Genomic DNA, 22737 nt, shown 5'->3' with positions numbered 1-22737 from the left:
TAATGCTTGCTCTAATAGACTAGGGGTCAGCAAATTACTGCCTGCAGGCCAAACCCAGCCCACCGCTTTTTTTTTTTTTTTTTGCAAAATAAAATTTTTTTATATGCAAGATAAAATGGTTTTTATATTTTCATATGCTTGAAAAAAATCAAAATAAAAAACTATTTTATGGCTCATGAAAATTCTATCAAATTCAAGATTCAGGGTCAATAAATAAAGTTTTATTTGAACACAGCCATTCTATGTCTCCTTATGTATGAAGCAGCAGGGTCCAGTGGTTTCAATAGAATCAGTATGTGGAAATTTTTTCTGTCCGGCCCTTTGCAAAAAGTTTCCCAAGAACCCTTGCTGTAAACAATACATGAAAGCTAAGTTGATTTAGTAGATTCAGCCTCCCTCCTGACTCCACAGTAGGAACTAGCACAAAAAGACAAAAATATTACCAATATAAATGATCATTAATATCATATACATCTTAAAATGATAAAATTAATAATAAGTACAAAATTACTAAGTGGTCCATAGCTAGCCTCAAACCCTCTATGCAATCAGCACACATTTATCTTCATAACGCAGCGACACTTGATTTTTTTTATTAAATTCAAGCCTTTTTTGCAAACTGACATAATTTTTTAATCTGACAAAAATTACCATATATTTCAATAAACCAACTTTTAACTATCTTACTAAATCTAGAGGCCCAGTTATTGATCACCTATATGTGTCACAGCTCCTAAAAGATGACATCATAGTATCTCATTTAATTCCCACAGCAAGTTTACGATGGCTGATATTATGATGTTAAATCTGAGGCTCAGAGACATTAAGTAACTTGCACCTTGCTTACAGTCACCCTACTAAAAATGGCATTTCAACTCAGGGCTGGGATCAACAACCACGCTTTGCTCTTCCCCACAATGCCTCCCTTGCAGCCGGGTTAAAAATCCCTGACACAGACATACAGGTGCCAAAATTATACACAGTAATATTATGCCAGAAAGTTTTTTCAAAAAAGTTTAGAATGTATTTCTCAAGGGAGGCAGAGGAAACTTCCAATGGGACAGGCTGAAATTAGATTTTTACCTTCAGATGAAATAATCACCAGCATAAAGGCGATCAAAGCACCAAGAATAAAACATCCTCAAATTCCATATTTTAAATTTAGTAGCCATTATTGACCTTCAGTTCCAAGACATACATTTAAAATATGTTGATATTAAGGCTCATGATGTTGCCATTTGACATTACTGGCCACTCAAAGGTGAAAATGAATCTCTATTGACAGCAATTATTTCTGAATATTCAGAGGCTTGTATGAAATAAAAGTATTTAAAATTTTAAAAGGGGATGATTTCAGAACTTGAGGCAGAAGCAGAAATGATTTCAAGCTTTCAAGACACTGGAGCCTTTTCTTAAATTAGGCAATATATTAATATTGCTTCACTAAAGATTAATAGTACATTCACCACATTATTAAGTTAACAGGTTTCTGTGTCTGTGATTCATGCCGATAATAACTTTATTCCTATTAACAATAATTCTCATTTGAAATCAGTAACAGAAACTTCCAAGTTATGCTGGGAGCCTTTCAGTCTTAGAGCCGATCTGCTGCCAGCATTTTTTTAAAAAAACATCTTTCATTTTCCTCTGATTGGGGGATACGTGCTTAATAATTTTATTAAACTAGGGCAGAGCTAGCTAATTTTTCCCTTCAGTCTTGCCATCTGAATTCAACCAAAGCAATCTTTGTTTATAATCCTAAAGGTCAAATTAAAGATTGGAAGATAAATTATCACCAGGACAAATTTTATAGAGATAGAAAGAATGTCCCTGAAAATACGGTCCATTCCTGGGTTTAGGCAGTTAACGTTGCAATAGGCTCATTTTACAAGCGGTGGGCTCGTTAACAGCTGCACTTATGACTCTGACTCTTCTGCCCTCTGAAATAGTGCAACTGATAACAGAGAAGGAGTCAGTGAAAGTTTCAAACAGGAAGTTATCATTCGAGTATTTGAGTAGTGCTGTTCTCCCAATACAGCGATAAGGCAGAACTCTTACTGCAGTGAATGCACGGCCAGAAAAAAGGTTTGGAGAATCCATTTCTTAAGGACAAGATTTGGGGTGACTTCCTCTCCAAGCCACTTAGCAGCTTTGTGTTCCAGTGGGAATTAAAGAAATACTATGCACTATGAATGATAATAGTGAGTGATTGCAACAAAGTTCACAAACTAGAAAAGTGAAGAGACGCCCTCTTTCCTGTGACACTGTGCTTATTAACAAGAGGTTTGGAACATGTGAACAGGCTCCAAGTTAGGGTTAGGCTTTCAGTGAAAATTATTAGGGTTATTTAAATTTTTTTTTAGTGTTTATTTATTTTTCAGAGAGAGACAGAGACAGAGCATGAGCAGGGGAGGGGCAGAGAGAGAGGGAGACACAGAATCCGAAGCAGGCTCCAGGCTCCGAGCTGCCAGCACAGAGTCCGACGCGGGGCTCGAACTCATGAACCGTGAGATCATGACCCCAGCTGAAATCGGACACTTAACCAACTGAGCCACCCAGGTGTCCCAGGGTTATTTTAAAAATGAAGAAATTCGGACACTACACTGAGTGTTTGGGATGGGGTAGAAGTTTTCTTTGTTTTTGCTTTTTGGTTTTTGGGGGTTTTTGTTTGTGTTTTCATTTCTTATCTGCTAGTTTATTATGCAGATCTTTTTCATGCAGCTCCCTTTGTGGTCCTCCAGTGTCACATACTTAGTTTAAAACAAGAGTGTAAACACAAGTATATATTTTTTCTCTTTTTTTGTGTTCTCTTCTCATTGTAGAAGTGAAACCAATCCAAGGAACCCACAAAGACAACCTGCTACGAGTGCTGTGTTTCTACCCTGGGCCCCTCTTCTTAGTAAAAATCATTCCTATCTATTTTGTCACCAAACTACATGCTATTTGAAGGATTTTTTTTCTAGCCCCCAATTTTTTTCATCAGGTTAAAAAGAAACATCCTTAATACTTTCTACTGGTTTTTAGTTTGTTGTTTGGGAAAAAAAGTCTATTTGTTTATATGCAAAATTATATATTTTTTATACGTCATTTGATTTCTTATGTGTCATCCTAAGCACTTTCCATAGGAGAAGTAAGAAGTTAGACTGAAGGACAAAAGCTTCCTCCATAAAGAATCAGTAGTATTGCCAAAGACTAAATAGAACTCATACTGCCTTTTCTCAGCTCATAGTTGGGACATTGAAGATCTGGGGAACATCCAGCTCATCTGCCCCAGAGTATGTGCAAGGGGCAAGGACCTCATCTGCAGGATGCTGTCTGCAAAGTTAAATCACTATCTTGATGCCAGTTCCTTTCCCCCTCAAATACAGATTCCTTCAGGATATTATGTGCAGACCATGAATTCTAACCTGAATTTGGATGGATTTCTCCTGCCAATTGCAGCAATGAATGTCGTCAGCATTCTCCCACTACTAATTCTGGCTCCTTTTATGGAGTATTTCAGTACCTACCTCTTTCCGTCTAAGAGAGATGGATCATTTCTGTTGGCATGCATTAGTAAGTACAACTGACCATCTCAGGTGAATTGTTTGCAACTTTGTAAAATAAATAACACTCTGCTAAGGTCTAAGCTAGCTATATGTTGTGGAGTAGAGACTGATTTTGACAAATTGGGAGGAAAGTGAATGCAAGAGTCATAACATGCAGCTTCTCAAGTCTCTCTGCGGACATCAGTGCCCCATTTTCTTCCCATCCTTTTATACCTCCTCAGAGGACACAGCTGATATAAAGGCATGATGAAACTTCCAAGACCACCGAATGGCCAATCTTTTCCTCAATTGAGGCGGTCTTTATTTCTAAATCAGTGCTGACTATGTTTTTAAAACTTAACACAGGAAGGGGTGCCTGGGTGGCTCAGTCAGTTAAGTGTTCAACTCTTGACTTTGGGTCAGGTCATGATCTCACAGTTTGTGAGTTCAAGCCTTGCACTGGGCTCTCTGCTGTCAGCACAGAGCCTGCTTTGGGTCTTCTGTCTCCCTCTCTCATTCCCCTCCCCCACTCATGCTCGTTCATGCTGTCTCTCTCTCAATCTCTCTCTCAAAACTAAATAGTTAAAATTATTTAATTAATTAACAAACAAGCTTTAAAAAATTAACACGAGGTAATGAAACCCAAAAATAATGTCTGGCTGAACTTGGGAGGCATTAGCCTGTGAACCAGTAGCAAAATTTCCTAAAGATTAGTACTTTGACTCACAGCTTCTCATAACACTTATTCAAATAGTAAGGTATATAGCAATAATTTTCAAACATTTTTTCCAGTTTTATTGATCTTCCAGCTCACTTGACATGTAAGATTGTGTAAATTTGAGGTGCACAATGTAATGATTTGATACATCGATATATTGCAAAGCGTTTACCGCAATAAGGTTAGTTAACTCATCCTTTACCTCATATTACTGCTGCTTTCTTGTTGTTATGGTGAGAACACTAAAGTTCTACTCTCATTTTTTAAAGTGAAAAAAAATTAGGTTATCTTACCCAGAACACAATCAGTAGAACCATAAAACAAAATTTCTCTGACTGCAGTGGGAGAGAAGGAGATGAAGACCGTTCGGATCACACTCTCCTCTGCCTTGCTCCTGTCCCTCAAGCACTGCCATGAAACAGGAAGAGGCATTGGTACAGCAAAACCAGGCTGAACCCCAGAACAGGAGATCTGGGTCTCAGCCTGTGCTCTGTGGCTAAGCTAGACGTGGGCGACCTTGAAAATCCACTTAACCTTTCTTGTCCTCTAGTTTACTTCTTTCGTTCACTGAGGGGCATATCCTCCATAAATTTGGGGTCCCTTTGTTCTGGAAGACTTTCAGAATCACTCTGAATGACATCAGTGCCTGAAGCATATCCTGACACATAGTGAAAGTTCTATAAATGTTGACTAGTATTGAATCATCATGTGTAGGGGACAGGCCTAATTGGTGGGCATAAACAGAAAGCAAAGGCACTTTAAACTCTTAAGAAATATCATATCATGGTAACCTAATGTTTTAGTGTCTACTTAAGAAATAACTCCATTGAACTATTCAGGGTCAGGCATGTAGAAGATTCTCTTCTCTTGGTTAACCTATTTTTATTAATAATTCTTCCTCTTTAGAGATCGGTGGAGACCATGCAGCCTTTTAGTAATCCATTACTATATTTTTCGGCTGTTTCTCTGTTTGTAGAAGTTACTTTTAGGGAGCACGCTTCCTGTTATTTACCAAAGCCATCGACAAGATCACTTCAGATCACATGTCAAGGTAGATTTGTAATTTACCTTTGTTTATTTTGTTATCTCCAGTTATAGAGGCCTTTAGCAAATAACCTTTTTTTGATTTAGTTCTTAAGAGGCTAGCCCCAACATTATTTATTGTAATAGGTTTAGGCAAACTATACATCTTAATAGGTTTTGACAATCCTTAAATCTTAAAAAGTGCTTTTTGGTTTGCCAATGTAGAAATTCCAAAACCAATATTTAGTGAATGCCCAACACTATTTCAAGATAAAACAAGAAACAAGAGATTGCACATACCTTCAGCAAGTACACTATTAAAACAGAATGAATACAGGACAAAATGGGGATAAATTTATATTGCAAAATGCCAAAAACTTTGGCAGTCTTGTCTAGTATAACGTAAAACCAGTCTGGGCTCCCAAATTATGCTTAATTACTAATTAAAAAAAAATCGGGCCATTTTAGGAAAATATGCTATGCAACATGGCTGAAAGAACTACGTTAGACGTCCTTCCTGAAAATAAGATATCTTAAATTCATTTTAAATATGAGCAAATTTCTCTTGGACAATTCTCCACTCTTGCATATTTAATCATGTCTATTCTTTAAAAGGGGTATGTTTTTTATGGATGGAGGAAAGTTAGGCAGAGTTATCTAACATATCTCATGTATATGAACTAAATATTCCCCTTCAAGATTGGTAGCAGACTTGTTGGATGGGAAAAAAGGAAAAACTAGACTCATTAAAAAAAAAAAAAAACAACTAAGATATGTTCCTTTGAGTACAGCATACTGAATTCAGTTGTTTCTAAGCCAGGCTCCATTCATTTGTTCATTTACATACTTGTTCATTTATTTGCATAATATTTTGCTATGGGAGTATAAAAAAAGTGTGATGATATGCATTTTTAAAACTAGATGTTTGCTGAAGTTCTCCATATTTCTGCTTATGATTATGGAAGATTAACAAGTTTTATCAGGACATACAAGCACAAGTCTTGGGTATATTTTTTTGTGGTAATGTACATAACTGAGTTAGTTTAATATTAAAATTTCCTTTCACTTTAAACCCAAGTTCCTTGAAAATGTGAGTGAAATATATAAGTACATCCATTGTGAACAAATATGTATGAATTCCTAATTTGAACCTAGAAACTTCCTATACATATCCCATTTAGCCTCATGATAAACCGTCATTTAATAAATCAAGAGTCTCAAAGAAAGTAAGTTCCATTTGAATTCAAGTCTTCTAATTCTAAGGCCATTGCATTATTATTATTATTATTATTATTCTACTTACGAGCTATAAATGACTGCTAGATTATAGTAGTTACATTACCATTGTTAATTTGGAATCCTTACTGCTATTTCTAATTAAGGCTATGATATGAATGAAAAAAATCCTTTCATCACTACAACAGGCAGTTACTGCTTAGATACCGCACTCTCTTCCACATCCAGTCATTCCCCTTGAAGGGACTGTCCTATTGTAGGAGGCAGATGGTACAGACAGTGCAGATGCCTCATATTTGACGTGGATCATCACAGCCCAGGACAAGGGTGAGGGATGGGGAAATCTCAGTTGGTCAAGCTAGAAATTTAATAAAGGAAAAAAATAAACTTACTTTCTCTATCTAGCTCATAAACAATGCAACGAAAGAAGGGTTTCTGATTCAAGATACGACAGTCTTGAGTTTATCACCTACAGCCATCAAAAAGTATATCACAGTACTAACAATAAAAAAAATCGCCAACCCTTCCGGAACTGTGAAAGGCAAAGGCTTGATATGCTCTGAGTTTTATCTTCCTAATATCTTCCCCTGTATCTTCCTAACACGACATGTGAGCAGATGTATCTGTTTAAAAGTCAACCTTAATTTACCTAAAATCTAAAATCAGGGATATTGTGATTTATCCTCGTCATAATTGGACATACTTCATTTTAGCCTTTTTCAGTTCAAAAATGTTTACACTGTGAGTATTTCCTTTCCTTAGCATTAATTAAAATCCTGCAGTATGTGGTATTTAGTAGTTAGTGCTGACATACACAAGTATTAATCTGACTAAAATTAGCCTAATTAAGATTGTTATTAAGTCTTACATAAAGCAGAAGTGTGCAACACAGTAGGTAGCAATTATCTTGGCTTTTAAATAACATTTAATTTGAAATGTGGATGAAGTATATTCAAATATCTCCCAGACCTTGCTCCTTAAAATAAAAACTTGAAAATTCAAATTAACTCCAAGTCCTTTATGATGTAGGGACAGCCAAGGTTTTGGTCACTTTTTACATAACCAGTGACTCTACTTGTTCTAATAGTTAGCAGTGATAAAAGACTCCTTTTCTGACTGGAGCCAAAGCGCTTGATAAATTAAAAATTGAGTCAGGGGGCGCCTGGGTGGCGCAGTCGGTTAAGCGTCCGACTTCAGCCAGGTCACGATCTCGCCGTCTGTGAGTTCGAGCCCCGCGTCAGGCTCTGGGCTGATGGCTCAGAGCCTGGAGCCTGTTTCCGATTCTGTGTCTCCCTCTCTCTCTGCCCCTCGCCCGTTCATGCTCTGTCTCTCTCTGTCCCAAAAATAAATAAACGTTGAAAAAAAAATAAAAAAAAAATTGAGTCAGGGGTCCAATCACCTTCATTGAAAGTAGGATTATTTTAGCAAAACCACATTTTTGTTGCTGTAGTTTTAGAACTGATGCATGTTTTTCAAAACAATCACAGTACATACTCATTGAAAATACCTGATGAGAGGAACTGTAAATACTAAAAGAAGTAATGTATAAATATCTAGCCTGAATAATTCATTCATTCGATTGTTCATTTGTTTCATAAATGGGTGGCTCAGTCAGTTGAGCATCCGACTTTGGCCAGGTCATGATCTCACGGTTCATGAGTTCGAGCTCCACATCAGGCTCTCTGCTGACAGCTCAGAGCCTGGAGCCTGCTTCAGATTCTGTGTCTCCCTCTCTCTCTGCCCCTCCCCCACTCATGCTCTGTCTCTCTCTCTCTCTAAAAAAAAAATAACACACATTAATGTTCTCACGTTCTTACCTTTAGAATGGACATCAACAATAGATTATATTTGAGGTAACATAGACCATCTAATACACCATCTGAAGTGATAATTGATATCTTAATAGATACATGTGTATATCTGGTCTCTATATAATGAGTTACCTGCTCCATACTTAGAAATTAAAACACAAACTGAAGCTGAATCTCCTGAATTGAGTTCCAGTGGTCTACAGAGCAACAAAAGACACAATATGAGTAGCTCAATTCAAATATAGGAACATACCAGTAATAGGAACAATAAATGTAAAAAACATGCCATTCTTACAGTGGGTAAGTAATATCTTCTGCAAAGGCAAAAGATACATATGACAATAAAATTATAGTTGTCTCTGTGAGAGTGGTTTATGGACACCAGTATGTCCTCACATGAGCAAATTTCTTATTCTGGAAATTTGCCAAAATCATGGATCAAGGCTCAATAGAATTTCATACACACAGTTGTGTTACATATCAGAGACTCATATATCAGACTACCCATAAAAAAACACCCATAGTTTCCTCAGTCAGTAAATTTAGCCAATAACTGAAGAAACTTAACATATCTGTTTTTTAGTATTAGATTTTGCTTCAGTGTGAAATGGCAATGTTTGAATAAATTCTGACTTTCCTTTATTTCATTGTTGTCTAATTTGGAAAATTATTACATGGCAGGATAATAGAATAAACTATAAGAGCTTCAAGACTCTTATGGACTTGTCTACAACCACACAGCCAATATTAAAACATACATTATTTATCTGAATATAATATCTCCTTTGGAACCATGTACTTTATCTTGTAAATACAGATCTGCTAGAAGTTTTAAATGTGTACATTCTGATAAACTGCACTGTGCTTCAGACGAGTTATGATCTCATACAAGTTAAGAATAAAATGGAATGGATTAAATTTAGGTTAGAATCAAACTTTGTTTTGAATTTTAAGAAAGTCATTTTTCACTGGCATCAGAGAGCAGTGGCAAATAAAAAGCAAATGTAGTTATCTAGATCCTTCAGGTAAAAATATGCTTTGCCCTAAAATATCTGGGTAAATGAGTTAAATATTTGTGTTTTGCTCAAAATTGTCTGGAGAACCATCTTTCATTGGATTTTGCTACATTAGGTCTCATAGTGCTTTATGCTAGAGTCATACTTCTCAAAATTTAATGTGTACTGGCATCTCTGAGGTTCTTATTTAAACACAGATCTGATTCAGTCCTTCTAGGGTGGAGCTGGAGATTCTGTGTGTCTAGCAAGTTCCCAAGTAATACCAAGTGCTGCTGGCCATAGACTACTCTTTGAGTATCAAGGACAGAGAAAGAGACCAAAAGACCACTCTGTCGTGCTTCATGCCTGTGTACAGGGAGCAGGAGCCCAGGGAAAACTGCCCCAATTTCTCGTCAGGCCAGAGTAGACAATAAAAGCTGATGACTAATCCAGGGCCAAATCTGGCCCACCATTTGTTTTTACACTGCCTGCAAACTAAGAATTATTTTCACAGATGAACATTTGCTATTCATCTCATGAAAAGAAACAATAACGTTTAAAAAAATTTTAATGTTTATTTATTTATTTTGTGTGAGAGAGAGACAGAGAGCAGGGGAGGGGCAGAGAGAGAGAGAGAGAGAGAGAGAGAGAGAGAGAGAGAGAGACAGGATCCCAAGCAGGCTTCACGCTGTCAACACAGAGCCCAAAGCAGGGCTCAAACTCACAAACCATGAAATCGTGACCTGAGCTGAAATCAAGAGTCAGACGCTTAACTGACTAAGCCACCAGGTGCCCTAAGAAATGATAACTAAACACCAATTAAGTGAAATTCCATCACCTCCCCAAAAGAATTATTATTTTGAATTTCATCAATAGAAAATTTGTAGAAACATATTCTATCTCTTGTTGCAGACGTATCTCCAAAATTTTGCCCTTTGCCTTACAAAATCTAAAATGTTTATTACTGAGCCTTTAGAGAAAAAAATTGCTAATATCTTGTCTAAGCTATTGCCTCTAATGTTATAAACTTTTCTGAATAAAATATAACCTTTTTTACATAGTACAAGGAGATAACCAAAAAAAGAGTAGTGAGGGGGCGGACATGATGTTTTTTTCTCTGAATGATCCTAAATTAGTGAGGATGAAGGGTATCATAGAAGATTCTCATAGAATTCAAATTCTAAAACAAGAAAGTTTGAAAACTTATTCTTACCTACCTCAACACTTTCTTTACAGTTGACATGATTATCATGGACGATATAATTCGTGCAATTTGAACAACTGAATTTTTATGTAATGCCTGAACATACATGCATTAGTTTGCTATAGCTGCCATAACAAAATACCACAGGTGGCTTATTAAGGTGGCTTAAATAACAGAAATTTTTTTCTCACAGTTCTGGATGGTAAAAGTCCAAGATCAAGGTGTAGGAAGATTTGGTTTTTCCTGAGGCCTCTATTCTTGGCTTGCAGATGGCCCTGTTCTCGATATGTCTTCATATGGCCTTTCCTCTACTCATGCACAGACATCATGTCTTTTCCTCTTCTTCTAAGGACACTAGTTTTATTGGATTAGGGCCCCACCCTTCTGACTTCTTTTAACTTTAATTAGCTCTCTAAAAACCTGTATTCAAATAGTCACATTGAAGGTTAGGACATCAATAAATGAATTTTGAAGGAACATAATTCAGTCCACGGCAATACCATATATATGTATAAAGTCATCTCTGAAATTGTGTTACATAAGCATTTCTTCCTATCTCAATGATACATAAAAAAGTGTTTCTTTTTATAGTTGAATTTATCTTTGATTCAGGGAAACGTGTAGGTTAGTAAACAAATAATACTGAAAGCCTTATAATAGTAAGTACTGGTCTCTAGCTCTGGCTTTCTCCACCATCCAGTCAAGGTTCCCAGAGGCAGATCTTTAGGTGTTGTTTGTATAAGTTAATATTGCTAAATAATATGATTATAGAATATTTTTATTTAAATCAGCAATCAGTTTTACACATACACACACACACACACACACACACACACTCATGGCAAAATCAAAGAATTAAATTGTCTCATATAAACATTTATTTTCTATATTTAAAAAGTATATGAGGGGCACCTGGGTGGCTCAGATGGTTAAGCGTCCAACTTCAGCTCAGGTCATGATCTCACAGTTTGTGAGTCAAGCCCTGCATGGGGCTCTGTGCTGACAGTTCAGAGTCAAGCACCTGCTTCAGATCCTGTGTCTCCCTCTCTCTCTGCCCTTTCCCCGCTCATGCTCTCTCTCCCTCTCTCTCTCTCTCTCTCTTAAAAATAAAATAAAACACATCAAAAAAAATTTTAAATTATTTGTTTTTTTAAACAGCCTCGACAGGCTCTGGGCTTCTAGCTGTCAGCACAGAACCCAACATGGGGCTCAAACTCACAAACCGCGAGATCATGACCTGAGCTAAAGTCAGACACATAACCGAGTAAGCCACCCAGATGCCCCCAAAATTGTTTTGTTAATTCTCAAACTTCTCTACCAATTTCATCATCCCATCACCAGCTTTGTCCCAGTGCTAAAACATATAAGATAATATACTAAAGGCTCTTTTTCCTCTGGTGATCTTCTCACAGACTTCTATGTCCTAATTCTGTCTTGACTGTGGCCCTTAGGAACAGCAGCATGGTGCTCTTTCTTGTTAGATTTCTAATTACCTCTTCCTCTTTCTTGATTTACTTCCTTTTTCATTACCATTTATCTTTTAGCAACTTCCTATGAAAGGTATATGGGAAGCAAGTTTTCCAAGAATTTATATGGCTTGAAAAGCCTTCTTTTTACCCTTACCCTTGATTAATTCACTGTACATAGAATTGTAGGTTGAAAAGAATTTTTCTTCAAAATTTTATTTATTTATTTTTAATTTTTTTAAGTTTACTTATTTATTTTGAGACAGAGAGAGAAAAAAAGGCAGGGAGAGGAGAGAGAGAGCAACAGAGAGAGACTCCAAGCAGGCTCCACACTCTCAGCACGGAGCCAGATGTGGGGTTGGAACCTGCAAACTATGAGACCATGACCTGAGCTGAAATCAAGAGTCGACTGCTCAACTGACTGAGCCACCCAGGCACCCTTCTTCAGAAATTTAAAGCTATTGCTCTATTGTGATCCACACACTTGAAGGACTGTTGAAAGGCCTCGTGCCCTTCCGATGCTCTTTCCTGTGTTTATGACCTCTTTTCCTAAGTGGAGTGTTCTATCAGTGATATTCTAAGTTGCCATGTTATTGTGCCCTGGTAAAGGTCTTTTCAACCATCACACTATTCACCATGTATTCTCATTGTTCTCTCAATCAGAGAAATTTTCTTTTATTTTTAAAATAGAATTTCCTCTCCTTCATTTTCTCTGTATTTTTGTTTTCAACTCCTATTAATTACAATAGGTGTTGGATCCTCCTAAAATAATCCAATAAGTCTCTTTTAAAAAAAACTTTATTGAGGTACGACTGACCCACAGAAGCTGTACGTATATAATGGTTACAGTTTGATGAGTTTGGAGATAAGTATACGTCTATGAATCCATCACATAATCTATGCCATACACATGTAGATCATCTCTAAAAGTTTCCTTCTGCCTTCTTTATTTATTAATTTGTAATAATAATATAAAGCATATATTAGACTTCTAAAATATATTATTTATTATGTATAATATTTATTATAGGTGATAAAATATAATTATATGTACAAAATAAAATATATATGATACTAATTATAATTTTTTGTGTGTGATAAGAACACAAGCTCTGTCTTCTTAGTAAATTTTAAGTATGCAACAGAGTATTATAAACTATAGGCACTATGCTGTATGATAGATCTCCAGGACTTCCTCACCTAGAATAACTGAAACTTTGTACCCTTTGACAAATACTTTCCCATATCTTCCTCATTCCAGACCATGGCAACTTCATTCTACTCTCTGCCTCTTTAAGCTCATAGCATGATTATTTTATATTGCACATATATGTGATATTATGTAGTATTTGTCATTCTGTGTCTGGTTTATTTCACATAGTGTAATGATCTCCAGGTTCATTCACATTACACAAATGGTGGGATTTCTCTCTTTTTTAAGATTGAATAATATTCTGTTGCATGTCTATGACACATTTTCTTTATCCATTTGCCCATTCATGGACATTTAGTTTGCATCCGTGTCTTGACTATTGTGAATAATGCTGCAGTGAACATGAAAATGGAGATATCTCAAGATTCTGATTTCAATTCCTTTGGATATATACCCAGAGTTGGGATTGCTAGATCATACGGTAGTTCCTTTTTTAATTTTTGTGAATCTCCATATTGTTTTCCATAGTGGCTATACCAGTTTATTCTCCACACCCTTACCAACACTTGTTATCTTCTGTTTTTCATAATAGCTGTCTTGACTGGTGTAAGCTGATATCTCATTGTAGTTTTGATTTTCATTTGTCTGATGATTAGTGATGTTGAGTACCTTTTCATATACCTGTTGACTTTTTCTGTCTTTGGATAAGTGTCTGATCAGTTCCTTTGCCCATTTTTAAATCAGATTATTTGAGTTTTTTTACATTGAGTTGTAGAAGTTCTCTACATATTTTGGGTTTTAACTCTTTATCAGATACGCGGTTTGCAAATACTTTCACCCTTTTCATAGATTTCCTTTTCATTTTGTTTCCTTTGTTATGAAAAAGCTTTTTACTTTGATGTAGTCCCATTTGTCAATTTTGCTTTTTTTTTTTTTGTGCCTTGTGCTTTTGGTATCATGTCAAAGAAATCACCAAGACCATTGCTTTTCCTCTATATTTTCTTCTAGGAGTTTTACAGTTGCAGGTCTTATGTTTAAGTCTAATCCATTTTCATTTAATTTTTTGTGTGACATAAGATAAAGGTCAAATTTCATTTTTTCTGCAGGTGGATATTCTGTTTTCCCAATGCCACATGAGACTATCTTATCCCCATTGTATATTTCTGTCACCTTTGTCAAAGATCAGATAACCACATACGCATGGGTTTATTTCTGGGTTCTCTATTCTGTTCCATTGGTCTATATGTCTGTTTTTATACCAATACCGTATTGCTTTGGTTTTTGTACATTTGTAATATATTTCAAAATCAGGAAGTGTGAGGGCACCAGGGTAGTTCTTGCTTAAAATTACTTTGGCTATTTGGGGTCTTTTGTGGTTACATATGAATTTTAGAATTGTTGACTTTGGTGTCTATAAAAAAATGTCATTGGGATTTTAATGAAGATTGAATTGAATTTGTAGATCACTTTAGGTAATATGGATATTTTAACAATATTAATTCTTCCAATCCATGAACATATGATGTCTTTCTATTTATTTATACCAACTCCAATTTTTTTTGATCCATGTTTTAGAGCTTTCAGTGTATGTCTTTTGTCACTTTGGTTAAATTTATTCCAAAGTATTTTATTCTTTTTGTTGTTATTGTAAATGGGATCATTCTCTTAATTTCTTTTCTTTCTTTCTTTTTTTTTTATTTTAGAGAAGAGAATGCGTGAGTGGGGGAGAAGGGCAGAGGGAGAGGGGGAGGGAGGGAGAGAGAGAGAGAGAGAGAGAGAGAGAGAGAGAGAGAGAGTCCCAAGTAGGTTCCATGCTCAACACAGAGCCTGACATGAGGCTCAATTCCACGACCCTGGGTTCATGATCTGAACCCAAATCAAGAGTTAGATGTTCAACCTACTGAGCCACCCAGCACCCCACTTAATTTCTTTTTCACATAGTTCATTGTTAGTGTGTAGAAACACAAGTGATTTTTTATGTTGATTTTGTATCATGAAACTTTACTGAACTTGTTGATTAATTCTAACAATTTGTGTGTATGTATTCTTTAGTATTTTCTACATATGAAATCAAACAAATTGTTTACTTTTTTCCTGCTTTGAATGACTCTTATTTCTTCTTTTTGCCTAATTGTTTTGGCTAGGATTTTCAGTAAAATACTGAATATCAATGGTGAGACTGGGCAAGTAAACAGTAGGAAAAAATGTTTCAGATAGAGTGAAGAGCAAAGCAAAATCTCTAAGTTGGGAAAGAGTTTAAGATAGTCAAGAACAAAAAAATTGGCTGAAAAATGGTCCGAGAGGAGAAAGTAGCAAGCAATGAGAGTGAAGCGATAAGTACAAGAAAGATCATAAAGACCATGTGAAAGATTTGGGATTTCATCTTAACTGTATGGAAACCTAGAGAAGGAATTGAAGCAGAAGAGTAACATTGAATTTGCATTTATATAAGATCACCCTGAATGTTAGGTGCCTAATAGATTACAGGTGGGCAAGAGTGAAAATAGGAAGACCATTAATCATGCTATTGCACATAGTCTGGTTTCAAAATAATAATGACTTGGACTACAATGATGACAGTAGCTATGAAGAGAAGCAGGTTCATTCACAGTATATTTTCAAATAGAATCTGGATAACTTAATAATATATTTGGGAAAGACAGAGGATCCCAAATTTCTGCCTTGAGTGCATGAAGGTACTGGAAGAGATGGGGAAGAATGAAGAAGTAGGGAAAGATCAAAAGTTCTGTTTTGTGTAACCTCTTCTTTGAAAACTTCCTTTAGAGATTACCCATCTTTCTGACCTTTCTTTCAGTGGTTTTAGCTCTTTTTCTTGCCCCCAAATGCAAATATGTCTGAAGGCATTGCTTAGATGTTCTCTTCTCTCCCCAGTCATTTTTTAATTTCACCTGACCTTAAATTTCAATTCCATGTAGATGATTCATTAATCTTTATCTTTTGACTCAACCAGGCTTCTGACCTATGATTCACATTTTCAATTGTTTTCTGAGCACTCCTCTTTAAATTATTTCTTTGTATCTCCAACTCAACTCAAAATCAAATTCATGTTATGCCTATCTATCATGGATCTTATTTATATTATTGGCACTATCATCTTTCTAGTCAACTGGACTCATATTCAACATTGACATCTGCTTCTTTCTTGCTCTTGCTATGGTTTTATCAGTGGAATCTATTGAATCTTATGTTTCTATTCACAATGTTTCCTGGAAGTGGGAGCCCTGATTATAACTCAAGCCCCTACTATACTTTATCAAGATTATTTTTTAAACTTCCTAACTATCTTCTGCCTCCACTCTCTCTCCCATCCTATGAACTAGCATGTAGCCTTTAGAGTAATCATCCCAAATGACAGTTATAATCATTTCACTTGTGTCTCCTATCTTCAATGATTCCATTATCTTCAGAGTAATTTAGAAATTCCTTTAAAATATATTTAATGCCTCTTATGATCTGACCTCAATCTATCTTGTCCCTTGATTCCCAAATAACTTGTTTCTCACTATTCTGAAAATCTGACTCTTCACAACTCTGTGCTTTTGCTCATGCCAATGATGCTGCCATCACCTCTTCGTATGGATGCCTTTCTTTCTTCAAAGCATAAAATTATTTCTCTCACCTTCCCAACTAGAAATAAGTTTTTCCTACATTCCCCAATCGAATATGAATCTGAAATGGCTAAGAACAGATATTTTCTCATCCTGTATCCTCAGCTGTGCCTAATATACTGCCTTGCATATAGCAAGAAGAGAGTAAATATTAAATTGAATTGACATATTAGCTCTTTTTCTGATGAGTCTGTAATGTGCCAAGTAACCTAAATAAATGCAATTGTGTGGTGAATGTGATCTGAAAAGTAGATAATCTGAAAAGTATAAAAGTAGATCTGAAATTCAAACTTTTTATGTGAGCTGTTTAAAGAACCAAAATCTCTACTTCACTATGAATGGGCCTTTATGGAACTAATTTAAAATAAAAATGAATTAAAAATTCCTCAAATATTTTGTTATTCAGGTCCCCCCCCCCCTTTTACACCTTCTATTTCTCAGGGTCTCAGTAAAGAGCAGACTTTATGGATACATTTAAATGCTGAGATATAATCAAAAAATTTACCTACCAGTTTCTCTATCAACCAAAACAAACACTAAGCTATTTAAACATTAGATTGATTTTTTTGAATTGAAAGCTTTGCCTTATCTGAAATTTTATGCAAGTTAGCAAAATGTGACTATCTCTAAATTTCAAGTAAACTCCATCAAGCTAAAGTCTGCCTCTGCTCTAACGATGGGATTAAGTCCAGTAATATGAATGATAAATTGAGAAATGGAACGGTTGCAGTGGATATAACCTGTAACAAAATTGTAACAGAATCCCTACTCATTTTCAACCAAACTTCTGTAGCTAATTCCTCAAGAGTAAAAGGAAAAGAAGAGGTAGGCTACTTTTTGAATAATTGCTTCCATTTACACTCTTTACTAGCTAATTCACCTTTACTATCTCTTTTTCTAAACAAAAGTTTCTAGATTTTAATTCTCTAATGGCTGCTTTACTTTGTCTGAAAAGATTACAGAAATGTCAGAAAACTGAGGACTGAAAATACTTATAGATTATTTCAAAACCGTTTTTTAAATGATTCAACCCTTATGAAGAGATAGTTTTATTTTAAATTTTCTCCAAACTATTTTTGATTCATATAATTTTAAAAATCATCAAAACCAATCTATGTTATCTGAGGACAAAAATTCAAAACTATTGCTTTATCTTTAATAATTGGTTCCTATTGCTAGCAGGAACTGTTATAATAATACCAATATAGTTTCTGCTTTAAATCTCATTGTCACCCTACAAAGTCAGCATCACTAACCCCATATTAGAGCTGAGGAAAGTGATAATGAGGTTAAATAACTTTCCAGAGGCCATCTAAGCAGTAAGTCAGGAAATAGCGAGTCAGAGCAGCTATTTTTGAAAGACTGGAGTATAGTCACAGTATAGTCAACACAGTTAGTGGGCATCTGGATATTCCCAGGGCAAAAAATGTTGAGGAAACATCTCCTAGTGTCAATGTGTAAGAAATGCTATGGCCTATACACTGATTTGGGGGCTCACTCATTCTTTCTCTCTCTCTCTTTTTTTTTTTTTTTTTTTTTTTTTTGCCTGCCTGATTTTCCTTCAGTCACTGGAAATCTTTCTGCTGCATTGTCTGTGATGGTAGCTGGCTTCTTTGAAATACACAGAAAACACTTCCCTCCCATGGAGCAGCCTCTTTCAGGCAAAGTTCTCACCGTTTCTTCCATGCCCTGTTTCCACCTGGTTCTTCAGTACATTTTACTTGGAGTGGCTGAAACACTGGTCAACCCAGCCTGTGAGTAAAGACTGCATCACCTCATGTAAGAATACCCTGAGTATTTACACAGAACACATCACCTCAAGGGGTTGGTAACCTATTCACTCCATGGAGATTTCCCATAATGCTTGAGGACAAGTCTATTAATTACACTCATTTTTTTAACAAACTTTTTTTTTTAATGTTAATTTATTTATTTTGAGAGAGAGAGAGAGAGCACAAGCTGGGGAAGGACAGAGAGGGAGGAGAGAATCCCAAGCAGGCTCCAGGCTGTCAGTGCACAGGCCAACAAGGGGCTCAAACTCATGACCTGGGAGATCGTAACCTGAGCCAAAATCAAGAGTCTACATTTAACCGGCTGAGCCACCACATACCCTTTATTATTATCATGTTTTAAAAAAGTGTTTAATTTCATTTCATTCCTCTGCCAGATACAGAACAAGTATTAGTTCTTCCTGAATGTATATGGAATAAAAGATTTATGAATTTGTTAAAGGCAGTAACTATTTTGTCAGATACACAACAAGAGTAAAAAAAAAAAACTGCTAAAACCTAGAAGTCCAATATATTCAGATGAAAACTCTCCTCTTCTTCTTCCCACCTCCTCCCTTCTCACTCATAGAAAACTCACATATATACACTTCTTCCAAAAATGACACTTATAATGTACTTTGAGAGTGTATAAACATGCAAATGAAATGAAAATTTGAGCCAATTTTCCAGATAACTCAATGTCTTTAAATTAAGTTTCACTAAATTAAGTGTGATCACTAGTGTTTCATAAGATGAGTTCAGAGTAACTTTATTAAATATCAAGGGTTTTCTGGATTATCTAGATTGCTGATATTAATTAAACTAGCCACTTTAAAATTCATCAAGGTATTTCAGTAACTTCTTGCAACACAGCAGTGTGTGTGTGTGTGTGTGTGTGTGTGTGTGTGTGTATTTATCAGTGTAATCTATTGCAATTATTTTTTACCTTCTTTTTATTTCCCTGCAGTGGGAGCCATGATTATAACTCAAACACCCATTATACTTTACAAAGATTATTTTTTTTAACTTCCTACTTTCCTACCTCCGCTATCTCTCCCATTCAATCAACCAACACATGACCTTTAGGGTAATCATCTTAAATGATATCTCTGATAATTTCACTTGTCTAAAGTCTTTAATTATTCTATTATCTTCAGTTATTCAAAATTCATTAAATATACATATTTAATAAAGATATACATATGTATGCACACATACACATATATATGTGATACCAAAGCAATTCACTGATAAAGGTAATACAAATAAAGTCAATTAATAAAGTTTGTGTAGGATGTGAAAATAATCTGGCTGTGACATGTGTCACCCCATTGATCATCAGGGTTCATTCTGCTGATCTGGCTGGCTAGGCATATGTCCCCTTCCTCCCTCACTGCTCCATGTACTTCTCTCTCAGAGCTGCACACTCGGTCAAGGAAGATGACTTTCCCCATAGAGGAGGAACATTCTTTGGTCAAGGGTATATGAGTAGCTGCATTCCCCTGCTAGAACCTCCAAACAAGGTCTCAGGGTCCATTTGTAGGAGAATTTAGGGTAGTCAAGCTTCCAAGACCCCAGACACACCCAAATGAGGCACTGCATGTGGTAATCTGCCTGAAAGAAAGAAAGAAAGAAAGAAAGAAAGAAAGAAAGAAAGAAAGAAAAAAGAAAGTAAGTAAGTTAGTGGAATTATAATCATATATGTGTATTACACTTCTTATAATTTTAAATCATTCCATTCAATACATTTTATATAAACAAATTACTTTATGAGAGTCTAAGATGTGGATATCACTGTTTGACACTATACGAAAACACAAAAGAACCATGAAGAAAAATGCCACTACACAAACGTTTGTGACTTCCCTGATGTTGGCAGAAAATTGTTGGAGGTAGCCAAAATGTTGTAGGTTAGAAGTGAAAAAAGGTAATGAATGTGGATGATGAGTGAATGCAGTCAGGAAATTCCCAGCCAACTTAACAATAGTGGTTCATTATGTAAAAGCCAGGAAGTTACTTAAAACAACAGACTATTAAAAAGGTGGATCATGTAATATAAACCACTCAATCTACCCTTCCCTGATTTACTGATAAGGAAACTGACAACCAACTAAGTCAATGGTCTGATCTGTTACATAGACCATAAGGTAGGGACAAGAAGATTTTGTTTTGATTTCCAGCTTTGTCATTTATATTTGTGACCTTGATAATTCAAGTAAACTTGAAGCACCTTCCTGAACTTTAAAATGGAAATACCTATAAGTCTTCTTTATATCACAACATCAGTGTAAGAATCAATGGGAATGGGGACTACTCCTTGAGAATTAAATGAGAACATGTGAAAGGGTATTTTGAACTGTAAATTCAATAATTACTTAAAAAAAACAAAAAAACTACTCTTTTAGGAGGCAGTACAGCATAGGGGTTAATATCTATGGCCTTAAAATCAAACAAATCTGAGTTTAAACCCCAGTTCTTCCATTGACTAAATGTGTGACTCTCAATTATTCTGCATTTCTGAGCCTTTCTCATCATCTATAAGCTAGGGAAAGGTTGTTGTAAGGACTAAGTGAAATATTTTATGTAGAGGAAAAAGCAAGGTATCTGGTATAAGACAGCACTCAAAAATTAGCAGCTCTAATGTGTGCTGCTATTATTATTATTCTAATATTTCACATGAATTAATAGGGCAAGACAGGACTCACGCACCAATGTCCTGCTCATATCTCTTTCTACCAAACCTACCACAACTTGAACACCAAGGGATCTGGTAGTGTGAATGAAATTGTGTCTTTCTCACATGAATCATCCTAGATCCCTTTTTTGCCCTTACTTCTCACTTTTAATCCAACAGCAAGATTTAGTCTTTACTCTGAAATAGAATCTAAATCTGGCCATGTCTCATTATCTTCTTTGCTACCCACTTGGTCTACATTGTCATCATTGTCTCTACTGCCATTTCTTTCAGAGCATCCTAACTTGTCCTGCTGTTTCTTCTCTTGCCTTGTGAGTCCATTCTCTTCAAAACAGCTATCATACTCTTTCCAGAAGAAGTCCTACCATTCCTCTACCATTTCACAGTAGGATTTTGAAGACAAATTCCTTAAATGGTGAATGAGACTGCACATGATTGGGCCTCTTGTACTGCTCCATCTACATATTATAACATTCTTCTCTTTGACCACTTCACTAGAAATGTGATGACCTTCATTCTGTGTTTCTAAAGTGTCAAACTTATTTTTGTCCCAAGGCCTTTGTATTTGCTCTTCTCTCTGCCTAGAATCCCCTTTCCTCTGTTTTTAAGTGTCTGGCTTCACTTCATCATCAAGTTTTCTCAAAGATTATCTCTTCAGAGAGGCTTCTCTGGTGATGCTATCACTTTTATACCATTACCGTGTTCCATTTTTTCTAATAGCACTTGTCAGAATCTAAAGTATCTTATTTATATGTGTATCTTTATTGCCTGCCTCTTACCATAAGAATGTGCAATCTTTAAGTTAAGATTCTTAGCCTCATTATCCATCCTTATGTTCTAATGTTCTTCCTTCCTTAAAAGTGCACGTACAGAGCAGATGATTAGTAATTACATTTTGAATAAACAAATGAATTAATAAAATCTATAGCTATTTCTATGTGAGCACAATAAAACATATTATTCAGATTACTGTCAGTGTCTTACATTGATGACATTGAGCAAGGAAACACAGTGGATTACATTCCAAATTTCAGTGGACATTGTTTCCCATACTAAGTCATGTTATATCTTAGAGATGATCTACAAGAAAGAAAAAACACATAGAAAACTTTTCAAATTATGTTTTGATTATACCAATGTATATGCCAGCTATCTCATAATCTGTGTTTGTTTTATTTATTCAAAAAATACTGCATGGATGCCTACAATATGCCTGACACTACTCTAGAACCTTAAGATGCATCAATTAAAAAAAAAAAGATGAAAATTTCTGTCCGTGTAGTTTCTTTTTTTTTTTAAGTAGGCTCCACACCCAGCATGGAGCCTAATGTGGCGCTTGAACTCATGACCCTGAGATCAAGACCTGAGCTGAGATCAAGAGTTGGACGCTTCGGCACCCCTGCACAAATAATCCAGTGAAGAAATGGGCAAAAGACATGAATAGACACTTCTCCAAAGAAGACATCCAGATGGCCAACTGACACATGAAAATATGCTCGACGTCACTTATC

The 22737-nt window shown here is 35.7% G+C and overlaps 1 protein-coding gene across 1 annotated transcript in view; it reads left to right on the top strand.

Moving 5' to 3' along the window:
- SLC15A5 (solute carrier family 15 member 5) overlaps window positions 1-22737 on the top strand; it is an 85550-nt gene that overhangs the window by 32680 nt on the left and 30133 nt on the right. Inside the window, exons 5-6 of the mRNA XM_047866893.1 lie at window positions 3369-3555; window positions 18328-18516. Coding sequence (XP_047722849.1) covers window positions 3369-3555; window positions 18328-18516 — 376 coding nt within the window. The remainder of the gene's footprint in view (window positions 1-3368; window positions 3556-18327; window positions 18517-22737) is intronic.

Source organism: Prionailurus viverrinus, chromosome B4 (assembly GCF_022837055.1).
Source record: "Prionailurus viverrinus isolate Anna chromosome B4, UM_Priviv_1.0, whole genome shotgun sequence".
Lineage (NCBI taxonomy): Eukaryota > Metazoa > Chordata > Mammalia > Carnivora > Felidae > Prionailurus > Prionailurus viverrinus.
Note: the sequence above shows the minus strand (reverse complement) of the source record. Positions and strands in the feature narration are given on the sequence as shown.